General features: G+C 39.9%; 1 protein-coding gene across 2 annotated transcripts in view; it reads left to right on the forward strand.

The window, feature by feature from the left end:
• ogdhb (oxoglutarate dehydrogenase b) overlaps window positions 1–14,716 on the forward strand; it is a 35,544-nt gene extending 20,828 nt beyond the window's left edge. Inside the window, exons 6-23 of one of the 2 annotated variants that reach the window (XM_036594936.1) lie at window positions 109–263; window positions 1,251–1,397; window positions 1,545–1,635; window positions 1,950–2,129; window positions 5,895–6,023; window positions 6,214–6,393; window positions 6,562–6,714; window positions 8,262–8,364; window positions 8,463–8,591; window positions 8,685–8,835; window positions 8,943–9,070; window positions 10,285–10,463; window positions 10,552–10,623; window positions 10,772–10,897; window positions 11,385–11,457; window positions 12,956–13,119; window positions 13,201–13,355; window positions 13,464–14,716. In XM_036594936.1, the coding sequence (XP_036450829.1) occupies window positions 109–263; window positions 1,251–1,397; window positions 1,545–1,635; window positions 1,950–2,129; window positions 5,895–6,023; window positions 6,214–6,393; window positions 6,562–6,714; window positions 8,262–8,364; window positions 8,463–8,591; window positions 8,685–8,835; window positions 8,943–9,070; window positions 10,285–10,463; window positions 10,552–10,623; window positions 10,772–10,897; window positions 11,385–11,457; window positions 12,956–13,119; window positions 13,201–13,355; window positions 13,464–13,584 (2,436 nt within the window). In that variant the 3' untranslated portion in view covers window positions 13,585–14,716. The other variant, XM_036594937.1, reaches the window with a different exon arrangement.
• The last annotated feature ends 181 nt before the right edge of the window (window positions 14,717–14,897 follow it).

Genomic DNA, 14,897 nt, shown 5'->3' on the forward strand with positions numbered 1-14,897 from the left:
CTCAGTGTGTGGTGGAAGAATGTGGAACATCCAGCTTTGCACAGTAAAATCTGGCTTTGCATTTCTATGTGCTTCACATAATGTGTAAGTGCTGCCCCCTGCCTGCAGATGGCATATTGTCAGCACATTGGAGTGGAGTTCATGTTCATCAATGATTTGGATCAGTGCCAGTGGATCAGGCAGAAGTTTGAGAAACCTGGCGTGATGCAGTTCACTCTGGAGGAGAAAAGGACTCTACTAGCCCGCATGGTCCGCTCTACCAGGTCAGCCAAACCTCATATTCATTTTAGGGGAAGTTCTCCTTTTCATCTAGTATGGAGCAGCATTGTGGTTTCTTGTACATCAGTTAGTTAGGATAGGATTTTAAAAAGTTAGGATTTTATGTAGTGTTTCTCAACCATCTGGCCTATTTGGAAGGGGAGCCTGTGGTCTGTAGTGTCCTAATTTCATAGCACTTTGTCATGAAAATCATTGAAAAAGTAATTGACACAGAAATACATGATACAGTATTAATACAAGCCCTGCAACTACTGCACACAAAGCAGCTTTGGCGGTTTTGATGATTTATTTTTGTTTTTTTTTATATACACCCTTTCCTGACGTTTCGCTCGTTCACTTGACTCTTTTATATAGCATAACATTAAGTTCAAGAAGGGATAGAGAAGTATGTTTAACCTTACTTTCTTATGCTTTAAAATAGAATTCGGAGTTGAACACTGTTTAATAACTTATTGTTAAACAATTTAATAACAATAGTAATTTATTATAATTATTTTACCTATCATGTTAAACTACACATGAATTTCAGTCCTTTTTTCTCCCCCTTTTTGTGTTCAGAAAAAATTTTAATCAGGCCTCAGTCTTGACTCTGGCCTACTCTTCGTCTCTGAGTCTGACTAAAGCTTCAACCACAAAATAAATTTCTTTTCGCCGTTCTATTTTCTATTGTTTAAAATCTCTACAAATTTTGGTTTCTGTAATTGTAATCAAATTGGACAAATTATTGTTCAGGTAATCATTCTCAGCTTTTTAGTGTCAGAAATAAACCACTTCCTGAAGTTTTCTTCTTGTGTTATATTTTTTGAGCAAAGAAAGTTTCACTTTTCTTTGGGCTTTCTTGCTTTCTAGTGTTTGTTTGTGGGCCTTGTAATGTAAAGGGTTATTTACCTCTGTTTTAGTGCTACTGTGCACCATTTTTCTAGTGGGTAGAGTTTTCTGTGGTAATTTGCAACTCAATGTGTTTCCAAAAGGTTTGAGGAGTTCCTGCAGAGGAAGTGGTCCTCGGAGAAGCGCTTTGGACTGGAGGGCTGTGAGTCACTCATTCCAGCCCTCAAAACAATCATTGACAAGTCCAGTGAGAGCGGCGTGGAGAGTGTTATCCTGGGCATGCCTCACAGGTAGCCATTCCCTGAAGTTCTTCAGACCAGTTTGAATGCTTGCATTATTTAATAGTCAAGGCTCAACTTGCTGTGTGAAGCTGGAACTTCCAGCTAACTTTACTAGTTGCATGAGTAAGATGCATCTTCCTGCACTCTTACCAACAGGGGGCGATTGAATGTGCTGGCCAACGTCATCCGTAAAGAGCTTGAGCAGATCTTCTGTCAGTTTGACTCCAAGCTGGAAGCTGCTGATGAGGTTGGCTGTTTTCCCTCATTCCAGCTTACCAATACCGTCTGCAGCCTAGTTTAAAATAGCCTGGTTTAGTAAACTGTGTAGTGAACGAATAATTCGGTTACATACAGTGCCTGTATAGCGCATGATGTTAGAAATGAAGTGTGCAACACATGAGAGAAATGAAACTATATACTCATAGCTTTGTAATGACATTCTTTCCACATACTTCACTGTCATGCTGTCTGGAATGCAAACAGCCTTGAATTCTTTGTCATCATTTTGCTCTCTGTCTCTGTCTCGTGTTTCTTTTTTCTCTTTCGGTATCTGGCTGTCAGGGTTCTGGAGATGTGAAATATCATCTGGGGATGTATCACAGGCGGATCAACCGTGTGACCGATCGCAACATTACTCTCTCCCTGGTGGCCAACCCATCTCATCTGGAAGCGGTGGACCCAGTGGTGCAGGGCAAGACCAAGGCCGAACAGTTCTACTGTGGCGACACAGAAGGCAACAGGGTTCGCACTGAATACTAAAAAATTTCTCCTTAAAACCCATAGTCAAGTTTGGGATCGAGGGCAGTAACCACCAAACATCTCATAAATGCTCTGAAATTTAACAATGCAGATTTGACTTTTGGGGAACACTCAAACTTGAGACACTTTATAAGATGCTCATGGTGGGCCCTGGAGCCCAATGGCATTATAAATTGTGCTCTGTTACCTCTGGTCTAACAATCTTGGGGCCGGGTGGGCATGGGGAGGGCTGCATTCCCAAAAGGAGAAAAAATTTGCAAGGAGCTGCTTTCACACACTACCGCATTTTCAGTGTGCGTAGAAAAATGCTCTGCAAATACAGATAAACTGAGGGTCCTCTCAGTCAACATTTGCAGCACCTCCAGTAGCCCTTTTCAACACAGAAGCTAATGTGGTAACACCACAGAGAACCCTGCTTAAACCAGCCTAATTAAACACAATTGTCTCTCTGTTGGAATCTTTAGTGCCTTAGAACATTAATTCCCAGACTTTTGACAGTACCGTACCCCCTCAGACATTAAGCTTAAGTGTTCTCGCTCTGTCACACACACAAACACATGCATATATTGCCAGAATGCATATGTAAGACATCTATACTCATATAAAAAAAATATATATATAAATTAATAAAGTTTAGTCCTCGGTCATCCAGAGCTCTAACACAGTGAAACATCCCTAACATTAATTATTTATTTTTAAATTAATTATTAATTATTATTAATTTTAAGATAAACATAGAAAAAATGTATCTGTTTATCTTAAAATGAATAATAATAATTGATTCAAAAATAAATAATGTTAGGCATGTTTCACTGTGTTAGAGCTCCGGATGACAGAGGACTAAACTTTAATAATTTGTTATCATATGCAGCATCGATATTATGGGGCATAACATTAGTGAGAGAGTCTGCAGCTGTAAAATAAACAGACTAACAAAATGTTCACTAACCCAATCCACAGACCACATATATATCACAATAGCTAATATTACCCACTCTGCCTTTAAAGGAGCAATATGTCATGTTCACAGCAGTCGTTTAAAATGGGTTGTTGTTAGATGGAGTTGTCTGCCCCCACCCCTGTCCTCCCCCGATTTAAATCTCACTCTGGTTGCCAGGTTGAGGGCACTGAACCTGCACGAACGAGCGCAGTGTTAAACTTTGACAACATTAAACTTTGATCATAGCAAGCAATGACAAGTCATATGTTCTGCTGATCAGCTGATTTATACGTTTGCAATGTTTTTATGGTTTGCAAATTAAAAAGCAGCTCTTGGATTGTCTGTAACTGTCAATGTTGGCTAGATGCCTGGCTGTATGGTAGGCAAATCTAAGTGTCTCTACTGTCATAATTTTCTCCTAAACATGCAGCGCTCAGGAGCCAAAGTGAAACGCTTTCTTCTCTAATACAATAAATAAAATAAAATAATAAAATAAAGGAGTAAAATACTGAAACATTAAAGCTTGAGTTTGCCCTCTGCCGGAAGCCGTTTGTGTCTCCCGTATCAGGGAAGTACCTGCGTAATTGTGCAGCTCACTGATTTAAATTAATGTTGATGAAAAATTAAGAACATTCGTTTTTTGACGTACCACCAAAGTCATGCGCACCGCAGTTTGGGAACCGTTACCTTAGAACCTTTGCTTTTGCTCTGGTTTGGTAGCTTATGCTATAGTTTGGTAGTTCTTGCTATTGGTTTACTACATCACACGTTTACTGCCTATAATACTGTCTATATTGCCTCATCTTACAATGGCCAAAGCTTACCTTTTTAAGTTACTGCAGCCTTTTAGGTTCTGATATTGTGAACACTAATAGGCTTTGTCTTTTTTTATTATTAGTTTATTTTTAAAACAACAATAATTTTAAACCATCATCCATGTTCCATGAGAGAAGTCATTTTTGTGCATGCAGCAAGGTTTGAAGCTGAAGTTATTCAACATTGATATAACTGATATAGGACATGGACTTCACGTTAAAAGAAAACAAAGTTTCTGACACAAACATTATTACTTTAGCTTCTTAAACCCGCAAACTGAGTTTTGTTTTGCAGAAATGTCCTCAACCATTGTGTGTAACCAGGTCGTGCAACATGTTGATATTATATGTCTTAACCTCATTCACCGTAGCAAAGACTACCGATATTGACACCCCACAATTTTATCGATATCTGAGAAAACATTGGTGATAATTACCGTATTTTTTTCACCAAATTGCCAGGATTCAAGCTCACAGTCATTCAGTGATGGGACTAAACCTTGTTGTGCCACAGTGGAAGCCCAATATTAATCACCCCTGTTTAACTGAGGAGATAGTCTTAAGACAGTGGCAAAAATAAAGTCTTACTTCCTCAAATAGAAGTTGTAATTGTCCTGTTTTGTCAGTGATGTCAAACGGGGTGCACACTACTTTCAGTATTACTCTAAACCAGAATGTCTTACATCCATCGTCTGTAACCCTATCACTCAGCGGTTCCATTTTTAGATGTTTAGACTAGTGGAATCTTGCTCCACTGGGTTCCCACTAAGTTTCGTTTTGGTGAAATGTGTTCAGCCTTTGTGTGTAACCCGTTCTTGCATCATATTCATGTTTTATCTGTCTGAGGGTGTGTTTATTCTTGTGGTTCCGTTGCATTTTAGTTTTGATTTGCTTAGCATTGACATTAACATGTAGAACATTCAACTGAAAGATGTAAACAAAATATGTCGTGTGAGTAAAAGGCACCAGTGATTGGGCAGATTTTATGATGTCCACCAAACTTACTGGTTCGTGCTGTTCTCTCTTCTTAATATCTAATATAATTTGTGCCTGCAGTCAAAAATGTGTATAGAGTATTTTATAATGACTAAACGTGCCTCTGCTTTATTTAAAACCCAAACTGTTTGTTCTTTAATGACCTATTTAAAGCTTAAGAAGAGATAATAAAACACATGCGCATGTCAAGACAGCACCAGAAACTTGAACAGGAAGATGTTCAGAGATGAGAAACATTCTGTCTTCAGTCTGTTTAGACCTCTTTGGCCTGTATTGCTTTCAGATTTCAAATGATGCGCACCAGAGTTCGGATGGCCGCCTTCTCACTTATTATGAACTGCACTAACAGAGCAATCAGGGTTTGTTGTCGACCCAACGCTGCAAAGTCTAAACTGCCCTTAACTTCATTCACTGTAGCAAAGACTACCGTGTTACATTTTGCATGCCTGTTTTAGAGCCCAACCGATATATTGCTTGACAGGTAATATTAGCCAATATTGACAACCCACAATTTTATTGATATTTCAGAAAATATTGGTGATTGGTCTTGGCACAACTGGTGTTTAACCATAAATAATCCCCAATATTAATCACACTTGTTTAACAATATCACAGAAATACCGTGAATTTGACCAGAAAGCACTATTATGGTTAGAATGATATGTAAGATGTATACATTAGCATGAGAATGAGATGTTATATAACACAAAAAACTATGAAGAAAGCTACTGAGAAATAGGCAAAATAGAGTTTTAAAGGTATGGTAAGTCATAATTGTCAATAATATCTGTCAGTAAAACACTTTTTAACTTAACCTAGTTTTACAATAAAATCTTAAAGATACATATAAAAAGTAGATGTTTTGGAATTTTTGACTCCTTAAAATCAGTATCGGACATTCCGTTGTCAAATCAGTCAGGCCCTAGCTTATTTACAGTAAGTTGTGCAACATTTAAATGCTAAATGATATAAATCTAAAGAAACTTTTTCTGACAGGTGATGTCTATTCTCCTACATGGAGATGCAGCATTTGCAGGTCAGGGCATTGTGTACGAGACCTTCCACCTGAGTGACCTGCCCTCCTACACTACTCATGGCACGGTGCACGTGGTCGTCAACAACCAGGTTTGGGTCCCACTCCCTTTGTTGTTTTTTTCCTCGCTCTCACAATAGTGACTTTGTTCATTGTGAACGAAGTCACTGTAAACCATTAATAAGGATTTATGAATGTCACTGCATCATGTTAGAGTAGCTTGAAGGACACATTTTAGAAAATATTGTCCCAGATGTTAAACGTCTCACGTTGCCTCTTTAGATCGGCTTCACCACTGACCCGCGGATGGCCAGATCTTCGCACTATCCTACTGATGTAGCCCGAGTTGTCAATGCCCCCATTTTCCATGTGAATGCAGATGATCCTGAGGCTGTCATGTATGTGTGCAACGTTGCTGCTGAGTGGAGGGCAACCTTCCACAAAGACGTAGTGGTAGACCTGGTGAGTTGTAGACTCTGTGCTTTTTCCCATTAAAAGGGAGCCACTCTGTGATCTTTACTGGAAAATGAAAATGAAAATGTGCATTTTTGTGCTTGCTTAACACTGTTTGCGCCACACATGCAGTGTTTAGTTTTCGTTTTCATTTGGATCAGTGCTTTTGTTTTGTAGGTATGCTACCGGCGGAACGGCCACAACGAGATGGACGAGCCCATGTTCACACAGCCACTAATGTACAAGCAGATAAAAAAGCAGAAGCCTGTGTTGCAGAAATATGCAGAGAAGCTAATAGCGGAAGGAGTCGTCACCAGGCTAGAGTACGAGGTCAGAGACCAAGACACACTGAAGAACATACAAACCTACTACGTGACAGGCACATAAATATTTGAATGTGATGTACATGACAAATTAGGGCTGCAAATAATAACTATTTCTATAATATGTTAATCAGTTTATTTTGACTTACTTAGGAAAAGAAAATGTACAGTTATTAGTCTGTAGGTAAATATTTCACAAACAAATTTAATATTTCAACAAATTAAAAATACAGGGATTATTCTTCCTTTTGCACAATGGTCTTTCAAATGTAGTACACCCACCCTCTTCTAAATCATATTTACAAGATACAAAAGAACTTTTATCAAGGGTATAACATGTCTTCTACATCAAAGATGTTGCAGTCAGTGTAAAAGTGTAGAAACAATAAAGAAACAATGCATGCACAAAACTTGCATTGCAGTTTAAGACCATTTCATCTTCAGTGAACTAAAACACGTTTTGGGCAAAATATGGAGGAAAAAACTGTTTTCAAAAATTGTCTATATCCGTTTGGATGAGCAATCCTGATAACCTGTAATATAATGTTTCTGTTTTTTAAGCATATCTTTATCGCATTTTTGCATCACATAGGAAATTAAACATTTTGAAAGAAAAGTTTGGAGGAAATATAGAAAACCTTTTATACCCTTTTATACCCAGCCATGCAGTTTTGATGAAAATGTCGCTAATCCCTTTGGCCAACATAATTCTGTTGCTAAACCAAAAACAGAAAAGCAGACGATGTCACACTTTAACTTTCGACTACAGTTTTACTGCTGTTTCAGCAGGTGTTCAACATGTTGTTGTGCTTTCATTGTTCTTTGCTGTGAATGGCTTTCCTCTAGATAGTCATGCATGAGAGATGTGCTATCATGTCAAGTAAGTTCAGTTTTACATATCTTACAGGAAACTTTTTTTAATTATCCACATTATCCACAATTTTGATTAGTTGTTGCAGCCCTAATATATGTCCAAAAGTTTGTAGACACCTACTTATCCAGTGTTTCTTCTGAAATCTAGGGTATTAATAGGGAGTTTGTCTCTCTCTGCTGTAGTAAGAGCCTCTACTCCTCTGTGAAGGCTTTACACTAGCTGTTGGAACATTGCTGTAAGGATTTGATTGCATTCAGCCACAAGCGCATTAATGAGGTCAGATACTGATATTGGGTGATCAGTTGTGGATCACTCCAACTTATTTTAAAGGTATTTAATGGAGCTCCGTCAACTCAGAGGACACCATTCCACTGCTCCACAGCCCAGTTCTGAGGGGCCTTATACCCCCTCAGCTGACACTTGGCATTGAGCATGGTGAATTTGGCTCATATATAGTTGCTCCAGAGCATCTTGTTGTACTGGAATAGCTTTTCTGTGGAGATTAAGCTGTGTGCACGCAACTGAACACTTGTGTCAGTAATAGGTGCACCTTGAAATGGCTGCATTTGCTAATTAGTAGGGCTGTCTGGATACTTTTGGGCATTTTGTGTAGGTTTTACAGTTTTTGAAAAGCAAGTCTTGAGAAGTGATGATGACTGTCCTCAAATCTGTACTTTTAGGAAGAGATTGCCAAATATGACAAGATCTGCGAGGAGGCGTACGCTCGCTCCAAAGATGAGAAGATCCTCCACATCAAACACTGGCTTGACTCCCCATGGCCTGGTATGAGCTTGTACGGTTGCGTGTCCTCTGTACCAGTGAGCGTTTACATTCTATAATTTGAATATCATTGACTTGATTGGGAATGATCTGCTTTACAGGTTTCTTCACTCTGGATGGCCAGCCTAAGAGCATGAGCTGTCCCTCCACTGGACTGAATGAAAAGGAGCTCCTCCACATCGGCAAAGTGGCCTCCTCTGTGCCTGTTGAGGACTTCACGATCCATGGAGGTGTGTCAGACTCATACCTCACTTCCACGCTGTGACTTCAGGAATTACCACAGTGTGTTCAGGCATTGAATTCCAGCTTTCTGTTTCTATAAGGTCTGGCCCGTATTCTAAAGGGCAGAGCGGTAATGGTTGAGAACAGGACAGTGGACTGGGCTCTGGGCGAGTACATGGCCTTTGGTTCCCTGCTCAAAGAGGGCATCCACGTGCGCCTCAGTGGTCAGGACGTGGAGAGAGGCACCTTCAGGTTCTGCTCAGGCTGAGCTTAGCTCTCTTGCTGAACTACTCCGAAATAACACAAAACATATCAGAGTGCTTATTGTGTCTCTAATAGACCCGCTCTCCTGTCCACAGCCACCGCCACCATGTACTGCATGATCAGAACGTTGACAAGAGGACTTGCATTCCTATGAACTACATCGACCCGAACCAGGCACCATACACTGTGTGCAACAGCTCCCTATCTGAGTATGGAGTATTAGGTAAAATATCTGTCTTTCATTTCTCCACTTGGAATTACTGTGGATAAAGCCAGGTGTACACTAGATTGTGACAAAGGAGAGCATCTCACTCTCAATTTCACAGAATTTCTTATTTTGTCATAAGGACCTGCAAAATAGACATTAGGAGTATTTAGTGTTACACATTAGTCACAATACGCATCATGTGTAATATTTGTTTTTTTCAATACCTGCGTCACAAGACTATATGCTCTGTGAATCGAATACAGTTAGATTTCATGCTGATAACTGGAATCGTTTCTATAGTTCTGTCTATCACAGTCCATGATATTCCTAAAAGTGTTGTATTGTGAAACTAGATGCCAAATTAAAAAGAGGGTGTAGTGCACATAACTTATCTCAGTTGTGAAAACTCTTGAATGCCACCTGTCTGTTATTGTGTAATGCAAACAAAGCTGGAACGGCCTTGTTTGTGTATTTATGCACACACAATAAACATATCTAGATAACGTGGAAACACAGGTATGATTCTATTCTGCAGCAAGAGCTGGAGAAACATTTTACTTCAATTTGCATTCAGCTTGAAATTATAAAGAGAGTGACTTGATATCTGGGCCCTTTTTTTTTTTTTCTTCTAGCTCTCTTATTGGCTGAATCACTTGTTACACCACTTGCCATCTCACACTACAGGACCCTTGAATGAGCCATAAAAATCAAATGTTTGAAAATTTTGGAAGGCCTCTGATTACTGCAGAGCTCGGTCGGAAAGCCAGACTTGTTTGTCCGCTCACACTGCCAAATCACCTGCGCCTTCCAACAGAGCTTCAGACCTGAAAAAGATTTGTTGGATGAGCCTAGTGTATGTAGTGTAGTGTAGGCCTGGCTTAACAGTACATGTAGTGTAGGCCTGGCTTAACAGTACATTTAAACCAACGTTGCCTCATACTCATGACCTTATACAGTTTTTGATGTGTTTTTCCTGTCTGTTAAGTTAAAGGAGGAAAACCACAACAAATGATGGACGTTCCATCAAGTGATCTGTGTGGCGTATTCCATTGTTGTTGGAAAATCCATAATTTGTTATAGTTTTAAACAAGTGATCAGACAGACTAAACACATCAAAACTGTTGCTAAACCTCAGAGTGTGGCATGTGTATGCGAGCAACGCTAATATTTCAGTCATTATTAGCCATGTTAGCCTTATTTACTTGAACTTAACCCACTGCCGTATTTAGGCTTTGAGCTGGGCTTTGCTATGGCTAGCCCTAATGCGCTGGTGCTTTGGGAGGCACAGTTTGGAGATTTCCACAACACCGCCCAGTGCATCATCGACCAGTTCATCTGTGCTGGCCAGACCAAGTGGGTGCGCCAGAACGGCATTGTCCTGCTGCTCCCCCATGGCATGGAGGGAATGGTATGTTCCTTTTCTCCCTTACTCTTTGCCCTGTTATGCCCTGAGTCTTTCTCTCCCTGTTCTCTTCTTAAGATACTGTTGTTTTCAGGGTCCTGAGCACTCATCAGCACGTCCAGAGCGCTTTCTGCAAATGTGTAACGACGACCCAGACGTTTTCCCTGTAAGTTCAGCATGGTCTGCTATTGATTTGGTGTAGAGCAAATATATTGCTCCTATATAAAGTCCAAATATGCTGCAGTGAATCTGGAGAGCTGTAAGTTGTTGCTGCCTGAAGCACCTCTCAACACCCCTCTTTATGTTTGTTTCAGAAAATAACAGACGACTTTGCAATGCAGCAGCTATATGACTGTAACTGGATTGTGGTGAACTGCTCTACTCCTGCCAACTACTTTCATGTGCTAAGGAGGCAGATCCTTCAGCCCTTTCGGAAGCCTGTAAGCCAGTTTACTAGCAATATTCACACTTTGTTCAATATTTAAAAGAAAATATTACCAGGTTTTTGCTTGTTTACACATTTGTTGCCAAGAAGAGATACAAACTCCACGCATTTTGGCAGAATTTACCTATTAGGTGACTGATCCGTTCATCAATATGCTCTTTGCCTGTACATGACTGGTCAGCGTTTAGCAGTCAAATTAATCAGTATTATTTGACGTAAGTTAGCATAACAACTACAGGAAAGGTGGAAATTAAAGTACCTAAGAAAAGAAATTTGAAAAATTGCTTTACATCAAGCAGTATGATCAGTATGCAATACTGTTGAAGGACATGATGATAACAGATATGTGTTTTACATTCTTTCAAGCCAAGCTATTTGTTTCTATCTAGTTATTCCTAATCTTAGTTATGATTGCATCCACTTCATTGCTTATCTGATGGTAAACATGTTTTAATGTTTATCTTGCTGCCTCTCACCTGCAGCTTATCATCTTCACTCCAAAGTCACTGTTACGTCACCCAGAGGCCAAATCCAGCTTTGATGACATGTTATCTGGTGAGTGCTTTCAGACCTGAATCCTGAAACTTTCTAATTATTTTTGCTTCTGAAAAGTTAATTCTGTTCAGATGTAAACTAATTTTGCTTCTTTTTAGACTCAGCAGTACACATCTAATCTATGCAGTTGTAAAATAAGATATTTTCATTGGACCATTACCAAACTGAGGCATCCCTGCTCTTCATTTCACCAAATGACATGAGTTTAATCAGAGTCCTTATAGGAAAGTCTGGCCACTCTGCAGCCATCTTGGCAACGCCCCTGGGCAGTTATTTTCGGTGAAGACAAGACCTCCATCTCTTTAAATAGGGAGATATCTATAAAACCAAAACAAAACACACACGATTCAAAATCATTTAAAATCTGATACATGCAGCATAAATATTTTTGGCGCCATGCAATTTTTCAGCTTGTTCTGGCTTTTCTCAAGAAGAGGGAGCTTTTTCTGCTTGCCGCTTAGATAGCAAACCTATTGGCTCATTTTGAAGGGTGGGACTTCTTCATTAACAGACACCATAATGTGCATTACAAGCATTCCTATTCATTCTTCATCCAGTGAATTGTCCCCTCCTTTATAGCATCTCTAGTTTTCTGCAGTAGCCTTTAGCGGCCCAAGCTTGTTAAAAGAAAGCGCATTAATAACTGTCTCACTACAGTTACGTTTTAATGCAGTCTGGCTAACGAACCACCTATGCATTTGACTACCAAGTGTAAATGCATGTGGTTTAAATCTTATCAGGTTACAATCCAGATGCCCTGTTTACACTGAGCATTAACACACAGTCACCATAATCCAATCAGATTTTAATGCCAAGTGTAAACAGAGCCCACGTCACATGTTACGACCAGGTATAAAGGGGGCCAAGTGCACTGAGCAAATCGTATTTTTATTATTGCGATATGAGTTTCTGTGATTAACACATTGTTAAGGTCTGCAGTGGCGTAATGGATCAGATTACATCACACACAGTGCCAAACTGACTTAGATTGGTGGAAATGTAGCTTTAGAAGCCCAACAAGTGCTTCCCTGTACTGGGCTTTGTAAACTTTGTTTACAATAAACAGAAATGTACAATTAGAATTTCATTATTTTTATTTTGCACAAAAGGGAATGGTGTTTTTGCTGTTTGCCTAAGGGAGAGGTTAGTTAGTAAAAAAAAAACCTGTACTTGCTGCACATCCAGTCAGAGGAACGCCATTTTAATAATAATTTATTGCTTCTCATATAGTTATCATAAAATCCTGCAGCTTTATCGGACATTATATTTTATGTCTGTGTCACCCAGCCCGAGTTGAAAGTTCTGTGAGTGTTTTTTGGCAATGCGTATGCTGTGGGTATGCATGCACAATAACTATTAATTACTAGGAATTTATAGTTGGTCACAGGGTCACTCAGAATTTAGTTACAATTTTGTTACCAAACAAGTCACAATTACTGAATATGTTAAAATCTTGTAGCCATAATTTGTGTTAACTGTTTGGTTTGTGTGTATTTAGGCACACACTTTAAGCGTTTGATCCCAGAGAAGGGCACAGCATCCCAGAATCCTGCTGGAGTGAAACGCATCATCTTCTGCACAGGAAAGGTTTACTATGACCTGACCAAAGAGCGCAAGAGCAGAGGAATGGAGGATACTGTGGCTATTGCCCGCTTTGAACAGGTACTGCAGTCATTCATAAATCTAAAAAGACAAAAATCTAAAAGAAACAATGTGACCCAACCAGTGTGGATTGTTTTGCAGCTTTCTCCGTTCCCGTTTGACCTGGTGAAGGCAGAAATTGATAAGTACCCACAGGCTGAGGTGCTATGGTGCCAGGAGGAGCACAAGAACCAGGGCTACTATGATTACATCAAGCCACGCATCTGCACCACTATTGGCCGTGCTCGTCCTGTCCAGTGAGACTTCATTAGAAATGCACACCACTTTGTCTTTTTGCATGTTTCCTGAGTTCCCACTGATAAAAATTTCATTTGCGTTTGAACCGGTGTTGCTCTTGTTCTCAGATACGCTGGGCGTGAGCCAGCTGCTGCCCCCGCCACTGGGAACAAGAAGGCCCATCTCCTCGAGCTGGAGCGTTTCCTGGACAAGGCCTTCAACCTGGACGCCTTCCAGGGCCAGCCCTAAATGCCTCTCTTCTTCACTGCCCTTAACCCTACCCCACTGTCTGCTGGCCAAGTGCCATCCTTTCATCCCTGCATATCCACTAAAGGCACTAACAGTCTCCACAGAACACAGAGAGTCGCTGGTAGGATCTAAGTGTTGCCCAGCCATTGCACTGGCACTGACTCCGTCTTGCCTCACTCCTGGAGCATTAGAGACGGTAATAATTGCTTTTCTTTTTGAGTTTAACAGAAGGCCTACTGCTAGGCCTTATGTCAGTACAAAAATCAAAACTTTCATTCATCAATGAAGTTGAAAGTATTTGGTAGCGTTCTGAAAAATACTTGGAGGGGCGGGAGACTGAGGGGCGCGTGCATTACTTACTGCAGTCTTTTCTGCTGATGAGTTCCACAAAGCAGCATTGACATTCAGAGACTTGCAACACAGTTAATGCTACCAGCTAACCTTGTTCAGCCTCCCTTTGTTCATCAAGTCCATCTGACAATACCCCTTCTTCAGTTATGCATCCTTTACTTCATGGTCTTTTTAATCATTGTTTATAACTCAAGGCACACATAATCAAAAGCGCAACACCTAAAGGTTTGCAAACCTCATTGAACACAGTCTCGTTCTCCAAACTGGAAGTCTTCTGGATGAATGCACAGTGGACTGCCCAGATTTTTTCAGATGGTTTAAAGAAACGCACAATGTTTTACCTGATTGCGAATGGAACATTCCGTACTTGCTTGTTTGAGCAGTTTTAGATAATGAGCTTCACTGTATTTGAATGTAAACAAGTCCAGTTTGCCCAGCAGGTCCCTGGTGTGGAAAACTGATCCTTAGTACTTAGCAGTTCCAGCTTTTCGGAGTAGAGGACAAGCAGGTCAACCGTCTCTTCTTTTGCCATCCATGTCCTTCTCATTGCATCATATCTGACCTCTGTGCCAAAACGTTACAAGCATTCAAGAGATCACTCGAGCAAAGATGGCATATCCTCTTGTAAATTTATGAAGGTCAAACAGAGATCAAGCTGCAAGTTGAACTGATCTCTCCAGGACTAATGAAAGGGATTTTTATTTATTTTCATTCCATATTTTATTGTATGTTCATTCCAAAGTATTATAGTCCTTCATTCAATAAAGGTGAACCTCTTTCATTGAGGTTGTTTGGCCTAATTTTTTTTTCCTAGAATGTGAGGTCATGGTTTCATATTATAATGATACTTTGTAATATACAGTGAGGTAAAACAAGTATTTAGACACTTTTTTTCTTATTTAATGTATAAACTCAAAGTTGGGAGGATGCGCTAAATGTAAATAAAAACAATGCAATGATGT

This window comes from Colossoma macropomum, unplaced genomic scaffold (genome assembly GCF_904425465.1).
Source record: "Colossoma macropomum unplaced genomic scaffold, Colossoma_macropomum, whole genome shotgun sequence".
In the NCBI taxonomy this organism is placed as follows: Eukaryota; Metazoa; Chordata; class Actinopteri; order Characiformes; family Serrasalmidae; genus Colossoma; species Colossoma macropomum.